Source organism: Meleagris gallopavo, chromosome 6, assembly GCF_000146605.3.
Source record: "Meleagris gallopavo isolate NT-WF06-2002-E0010 breed Aviagen turkey brand Nicholas breeding stock chromosome 6, Turkey_5.1, whole genome shotgun sequence".
NCBI classification, from domain to species: Eukaryota; Metazoa; Chordata; class Aves; order Galliformes; family Phasianidae; genus Meleagris; species Meleagris gallopavo.
In genome coordinates this window covers 1488175-1496313 of record NC_015016.2, presented here as the reverse complement: position 1 = coordinate 1496313, position 8139 = coordinate 1488175, and the positions used below count along the sequence as shown (strand labels likewise).

Sequence of the window (8139 nt, the reverse complement as noted above, 5' to 3'; positions counted from 1 at the left end):
AGAGCCAAAGGGTGCTGGATTCTACCCAGAAATTCTTTTGCTAGTGCTGTCTTCGATTTTAGAGATCCTTGCCTTCCTTCCTCCCACCACACAAACCCAGGACTCCTAAGGAATAATGTTCCTTCTCCATCCTTCACTTTCCTGAAAGTAAAGAAGTTTTCTCCTAAGGTTTAATAGACTCCTTTCTTCGATCCCTGTTGTACTGCTATGCACCTAAAACATACTTCTATTGTGTAAGAGTAATCCAAATTTCACATGGAGCCAAGTGAAGCGTCACCACTGCACTGTGCAGTGACATTAACACCTGATGTCTCTCCTGATGAAGTCCTGCTCATCTTTCCCCTGCGTGTCACCTGGGTGGTCAATAATTTCTCCATTGTTTTAGCTGTGTCAATTTCCTTTAATGAAGCCCAAATGAGAACAGATGATCACGTTTTGTTCCACCAAGTGACAACCTTGCACTCTGGAATTCTGTAGCTGCTCCACTGCTCTAACCCAGTAACCATTACAGAACTCCAGGTTACTTCCAGTGCTGCTAAATCCTCGTGAGCACTACCAAGTCTCAGCTTTGTCCTCACCAGGAAAACACACAGACAAAACCTATTGCTACAATTTATGCTTGTTTAAAGAAACAGTTGTAAGAAACATGAAAGTTGTTAAATAAAAGCGTGCTACTTACCCGAGCACAAGCAAAGGAAGTTTTTGCATGTCTTTGGACATATATCTGAGAAGAGCTGAAACATAATTCGACCAACTGAAAGATTAAAAAAAAATAAGTTTTACAATTCTTTATGATGATAGAAGAAAAATAGCATATGAATAAATCTGCATAACTGCATCACGTGTTAAGGACTATAAATGCAATGGAACCCTTGGCCTAACATCCTTTGGTTTAAACAGAAGGTGTAATAGATGACAATTAAGGAAAATGAAAGACAGGTGGGACAGCTTTAGCAATTTCAGGACTAATGCTTCAGTTGCCAAATACTATGAATCAAACACTGCTGCCTCTCTGCACAGTTTGAACAGAGCAATCCCCACTCTCAGTACAGCTACTCCCACACCACTGGCAGAGCTCACACTGCCTGCCTTAGAAACTGATTACAACACTGAAGAACTAAGAAAACTATTTTAGAACTGTCTCACATTTCCTATTTCATTTTCTGAGACTTTCTGGGACTTCTATTTCTCCAGTCAAAACATAAATACAGTCGGATGTATGAAATCCTTAACAATAACTTTGTGAATTATGCACTTTTTAATCTCTGTATTGTGAAGTGAGGCATAAATTAAGGGTTAAATGCCACATGGCCAGCCAGCATTGCAGGATGGCCAGAATCTATTAATGTGCACCACCATCTAGTGGTACACAATGGTAAGACTGCCATGTAATTATTGAACTATTCAGGAATTACTTCTCTCCCTTCCCTTAAAGGAAAAGCGAAATTAAACACATTTTGTTCATTATTTTGGCACTATGAATTTTCGGAGAGGCTCCTAAGAAATGATATTCAATTTGAAGGCCTTGTCCAAACAAGCACAATTCTCAGGTTGGCTTTTTTGGATCACAAAGATGGGGATAAATGAAAAACAACACAGGGACCACCTGTATTTTGTATCTCAGCTAAAAAATTCAAGTGCCTTCAGCTGTTGAAACGACTATTTCCTTAACTGCAGCGTGAATATTCTCAGAGGATTTATTACAGCAGGCAGAAAAACCTCAAGAACATGGATAGAGACAGCCTTCAAAGAACGAAGACACGGTAAGGAAGTTTCAATTTGCATTATAAGCACGGTAATTCAGAACAGCAGAAATCCCACTGCTCTGCTTGCAAAAGCACTGAACTGAGGGTGACAGAGCGCTCAGAGAGCCAGGCACACCTTTCCTCCTGCATTCCCTATGTGAAATAACATGTGATGTCTTTCATGAGAAGGGAAACCATCACTATCCTCACTGTACTAAGAGAAGAGCTCTGATGGACCAAGCTGACAGCTGTGGGATGAGCAGGAGGAATTCCCACCTTAGGGCTCCAAAAGGGTCTTTTGCCCCTAGGCAATGCACAGCAGCCATCCCATGGTGGGCTCCTGTCCTGCATACGCAGCACTGCAGGCAGCACTGCAAGCAGCACCCATCAGTTGTGAGTCCTGGAGGAGGAACCTGGCCTTGAACGCCTCCAGAGAACCATGACTTTCAGTGTTTTGTCAGTGAGATCCATGAATGCATCGTGCCTTTCAACTCCTTCAAACTGCAAAGCGCACACCTGGCATCAGAAGACCACAGATTCCATTTAAAAAAAAATAAGCCAACCTCCCCTCCCCATCACACAAAGTGCTGCTCACCTTCTTACATCCCGTTACATAAAATGCTGCAGTGTGTTTATAAATACACCAACCACACACTGTGCATCCATCTGCTGGGCTACTACCTGTGTTTTACCTGATGCTGTCACTGGGAGGTGAGATGTGCTGCTGCCAAACAGCTGAGTACACGAGCCAAAGATCAAACACACTGACACCCTGATCAGATACGTGAAGTTACTGCTGTTTGTTGAACGTATATTTTTTTGGCGTGTTAAAAGTCTGCTTAAAATCTACGAACCTCAGCAGTGCCTTGAAAACATAAAAGTGCCTCATTTTAAACCTGGAATGAAGCATGAGTTGGTGTAACAAAGGTGTAAAAGGCACCAAAGGTGTTACTGACTTCCTTGAATTTCCTCTTCTCTGCAAGAATCCACTGTCACCACATAAAGTTGCCAATGATTTTTCCAGATTCATTTCCCTGGTATAAAGCTTAAGTTACCCAACTGAGGAATGGGTTTGCTGTAAGGCTCAAACTGTACCTTAAAACAAAACCAATAGCTCACAAGAGTTGTGTGAATGAGCAAGGATTGCACACACAGCTCTGCTGAGCCCTCAGCTGGAGTTGGCCAACAGGTGGGCCTGCAGAAGGCTGCGCTGCATCTGGACTAAACCACAGACACTGAGCTGCTGGTTCTTCCTAATGACAAAGCTCACCTAACAGCCTGCAAATCCTCCAGCAGCACAAGTTCCACTTGTTATTAGCAGTTTATTCTAATGGATCAGCAGACAGAGTGTTTCTATACTTGTAATTCTGTGCTCAGATGGTTCTCTTCCACTCACAGCTTTGGAGATGCATTCATCCACACCACACTGCAGTGTTCACAGGACTCCCATTTCTCCACCACAGAGGTTTTGTTAAGCCTGATTTCACATTTCTTGCTAAGCATAAATCAATACTTTGATCAAGTACTCTTAGATATTTTTTTGGTAGAAATTGGAATAAATGATAAAAAGTATTTCTGTTCCATTAATTAAAAACAGTAAATAATGCACATATAAATTCTAAGATGTTTTGAAGTTATTTCATGAAGTGTTATGTGTAGCTAACGAGGCTACATCAATTACAGAAACCAGACAGCATAATGACCAAAACTAAGCCAGTTTCAAAGCTCCATTTTCTGAGTACAAGATGAAAACTATTTCTGTTTTGGTTTTGAACCCTTAATTCTTCATCTACAGAAGCAGTAGTTCTACATTCAATTGAAGTGACAAAAATTCATGGTAGGAACATCCATGTTGTAACTTAACACAGACTCCTGTTAGCAAAGTTTATTAAAATCACTGAATCATCATAGAATCATGGAATGGCCAGGGTTGCAAAGGCCCATAGTGCTCACCCAATTCCAACCCCCTGCTGTGTGCAGGTCACCAACCAGCAGCCCAGGCTGCCCACAGCCACATCCAGCCTGGCCTTGAATGCCTGCAGGGATGGGGCATCCACAGCCTCCTTGGGCAACCTGTTCCAGTCCCTCACCACCCTCTGGGGCAAAAACTTCCTCCTCATATCCAACCTAAACCTCTCCGTCTCATTTTAAAACCATTCCCCCTTACCCTATCACCACCCGCCCTTGTAAACAGCCATTCCTCCTCCTGTTTATATGCTCCCTCCAAGTATTGGAAGGATGAAAACGATCACTTATTTCAAATACTTACCCAGTGATTGCCCCCAGTTTAGATGCTTAACCTGTTCTAGCAACAAACTCTGGAGACAAACATGTAACACATTTTCCAGAGACCAAAGGTCTCAGATTAATCTGCACAGCAATTTAGATAATACCTCACTGAAATGAATGCATTTTTATCTTACATTTTTTATATCTATATGTAGATTTGTGAATCCTAAGTCTTAAATATTTTAAAGCATTGCTTTAAAGTAGAAGCATGGCTACAGACTTCGGAAAAGCAAAAGCTTGCTGTAGAAAAAGACTGTATTTAAAACATCATTTACAAGAATGGAAATTTCCTGTGAGCTGAACCTGTAGAAATCCTGTCCCATTAATGCTTTGATAGAGCTTCCTCACCCTGTCCTGCACTCAAGCAAAGGCTCCCCTCACCAGCTCTGCTGGTTCACTCCTGGAACCACCCCCTGTTGTGGTGTTCCATCATCCTCACAAAAGCAAACACTGAGCATTGCCCACAACAGAAACGTACTGCTTTCAGTTTCACAAAGAAATGCAAGTGAGAAACGACACTATGGCTCCTCCTAACAGCAAAGACTCATCCGTTTGGTATTCCATTCAATAATTTAATCCGTTCTTGACCTCAATATAAATTTGGGTATTGATTCATTCGGCCCATTTCTGTATAATGAGAGGATTTTAATTTTGAGTACCAGTTTCTCCCAGAAGCTACTGATGCTCTACAGCCTTTACACTCCCCAGTAAGGGCTCACCATACATTAGGTCTTCTTGACTCACAGATCACACCCAACTGGTTTGCCAATAGGTTTGCAGTCAAAACATCGATCTGCTTTCCTTTGCCTACCTGCAACTTTTTGCCTTCAAAGGACTAAAGACCCTCTAAGGCCTCCCTGGTTCTACTAATGCAGATGGACCATTATGGTGACCTGTACAGCAGAGTTCAGATCAGAGAGAGAGCTGTGCTGAAGGAACCTCTCCTGTGAGGAAAGGTTGAGGGAACTGGGCTTGTTTAGCTTGGAGAAGAGAAGGCTGCAGGGAGACCTCAGTGTGGCCTTCCAGTACTTGAAGGGAGCGTATAAACAGGAGGGGGAAAGGCTGTTTGTGAGGGTGGGTGGTGATAGGACAAGGGGAATGGTTTGAAACTGAGACAGGGGAGGTTTAGGTTGGATATGAGGAGGAAGTTTTTCACTCAGAGGGTGGTGAGGCATTGGAACAGGTTGCCCAAGGAGGTTGTGGATGCCCCATCCCTGCAGGCATCCAAGGCCAGGCTGGATGTGGCTGTGGGCAGCCTGGGCTGCTGGTTGGTGACCTGCACACAGCAGGGGGTTGGGACTGGATGAGCACTGTGCTCCTTTGCAACCCAGGCCATTCTAGGATTCTATGAACAGACCGATAAAGGGAAGGACACACCTGAAGAAAAGCTGAAGTGGAAGGAAAAATGAACAAGGGGGTAAGCAACAACAGAAAACAAAAGAAAAGAGATGAGAATAAGGAAAATTCTGTTGAGAGCAGGAATGAAACAAAGCAAAACTAAGTGTAATGTATCTTCTGATGGACTAAATCAGGAGCAGAGGTGGGGAGAAATGAGACAACACTGCAAGGCCACATGAACATTCCATGTGACACCACGGCAGCATTCTGCTGCTTCAGGTGTTATGACCATTAGAACGGATCCAAGCAAATTTTTTTCATCAGAGTAAAGCCAAAATTATTTACAAGAGGCATCTGCTGCCATCCCCAGATTCTTGGCTTACTGCATGTAGTTTAATTCTGCATTCCATCCGTGCCCAAATCCATCGGTGCGGGGACACAAAACAAGGGAGAGCTGCTGCCTGTGTCAAAATAAATGCTCGCTCTTGATTTAATCTTCATTTACTTTAGGAAAAAAAAAAAAATCACAATGTGCACTCATAAAAAACACTTAAGTGGCAACTTGTTAGAAGTAGTCTAAATATCAAATTACGCTGAAAAATGCTGATAGAAAGCAGTTTGTGCCTCTTGCTGTGCTGCAAACAAGACATACAAGTTTTATTCCAACATTCTGTAGCTAAAATTAACCAGCTGAGAAGCACAAAAGCTGCGATGCAGTTTCCTGAAAGCACAACCAGTGCTGCAGTATTCATCCTTGTACTTTGTAACAGATATAATGAACCAGTGAAACTAATTTACACTCCGCAGTCCTTTCCTCTCACATACACACACACCACCTTTTTCCTGTTCCTTTTCATCTCACCTACCAGCTGCACTCCTGTTTTTAATTGCTATAGGTATCCACACAACCCCTGGGTAAGTGAATCTCTGCAGGGGAAGCTCTGAGCTGGCAGCTGCGTGCGGGAACATTCTTGGACTCCAAGCAATCAACACTTTAAAATGACTTTAACATGACACAGTTTTGAGTCCTGCAGGTGAGGAGATGTCTCCTGTTGTGCGAGAGGCACATCCTCTTATTCTCTGCCTTTTCTGTAGATACCAGTTCAGTTTTCTTAGAGCAGACAGAGCAGGGGGCAATGCTGTACCTGCTGGCCAGCAAAAAAACTCACAGCTCTGTTCTGTTCAGATCTTTCCCCCTAAATTTAATAAACAAGCAGATAGGCTACTTATAAGTCAAATCAGATAAGCAAAATGTTGATTTGGAGATTGGTGGCGGTTTAAAAGTTAAAATTAGTACTCTCCTGCTGATACGACTGAGATACATCTCTCAGTCAGTGCTTCGTGTAGTCTGGAAGCACTGCTTCATCATTCACACTTGATGCAGCTTCTGAAGGTCATCTCACAACCAAAGGGGCTATATTTAAGCTTTTGAAACATAACTTTAAAACCTAAGGCATGACTGCACAGTAAGCTAATAAACAGACATTAGCACGCAGTGGTATAAGCACACTACTCTCAAGTCCTGCACTAATATTTTATAAATTGGCAGGTTTTCCTGCAAAAATATGTCACCAATCAGTGCAATAAGAACAGCAGGGCTCTGAACCCGAGGTACAGCCATGAGATTCTCAACACCTTAAAGAGAAAACAGATATCAGCAGCAACAACCAGAGCCCTGCACCTACACCAGGTAACCTAATCTGTGCACCACCAGGAATGTGAACACCTCTCTGGCAGCACTATCAGATATCAAATCCAAAAAGGTACGAAAGAAAACAAGGTAAGTCACTTCCACTTGTGATGCATAAGGCAGAGGAAGGGGTAAGGTACTGGGAAATGGAAGCAGAAGAATGCGTGTGAAGGCAGAGCAGTGGAAAACAGCACATGGAAGTTCTTCACAGAAGTCAAACCTAAAATCCTTTCCGAAGATTAAAAGCAAATGAGATAAAGCATGGATTCTCTTCATATATCAAATCTCATCAAACTACCTCTCCTAAGCCAGGAACTCACCCGCCCTACAGCATTTTTAATTGTCCGATTCCACAGTAAATCTGAGATTAAACCAAGGGAACACATTAAAATCCCTTTTACATTAACATTTCTCTGTTCAAAAATGTATTCTGAGACGGTAGAGCATCTCAAATGAGAGATGAAAGATTTACAGATATACCTTATCAGCCACTGGAGTTAGCACTGAAACCCTTTTCAATTTCGGTTGAAGTGTAAATGGAAATCGAAGGGCTTACGGCTGTATTTGAATACAACTGCAACTTGGAGACAAACTCTTATTTCAAAGCCTTTCAAAGAGACACCGAAGTAGAGAATGAAAGTGAAAGCGCACCAAAGCTATCAGTTCACTTCGTGAAAGAAAGCAGCGAGTAAACATCCCACAACTAACACGGGCTGCCTCCAAAACGGGTAGGTCAGCCCGCACAGGTTTCCATAGGTAATAAAGAAGAAAGTGAAGGCAGGGGGGAGGGGGTCAAGCAGCAAGCGCGGGATTACAACCCACTGGTAGCCCCTCCGCTTTCCGTAGGGATAACACGAGCTGGGAGACGCCGGGCTCCCGTTTCGCAGTGCGGTGACGCCGTTACCTGGCTCGCGGTTGATCTCGATGTCGAAGAAGCACTGCGGTCGGTCCTGCACGCCCATGGCAGCGCGGCCCCGCGGCGCCCGGCTCAGCACCTGCCCGCAGACACGGAGCAGCGCTCAGCCCCTCGGCGCACCGGGAGGGGGCACTGCTTTTAGAACCTTTTTTTTTTTTTTA

At 43.4% G+C, this 8139-nt stretch overlaps 1 protein-coding gene across 4 annotated transcripts in view; it reads right to left on the bottom strand.

Moving 5' to 3' along the window:
* The window catches only part of NKTR (natural killer cell triggering receptor), a 38603-nt gene extending 30491 nt beyond the window's left edge, over positions 1–8112 (bottom strand). For 2 of the 4 annotated variants that reach the window (XM_019616188.2, XM_010712247.3), the window contains exons 1-2: positions 7967–8111; positions 680–754 (exon numbers count right to left, since the gene is read on the bottom strand). In XM_019616188.2, the coding sequence (XP_019471733.1) occupies positions 680–754; positions 7967–8024 (133 nt within the window). In that variant the 5' untranslated portion in view covers positions 8025–8111. Of the gene's footprint in view, positions 1–679; positions 755–7966 lie in introns of all 4 variants that reach the window. The other 2 variants (XM_019616189.2, XM_010712246.3) reach the window with 2 other exon arrangements.
* Between the last annotated feature and the right edge of the window lie 27 nt (positions 8113–8139).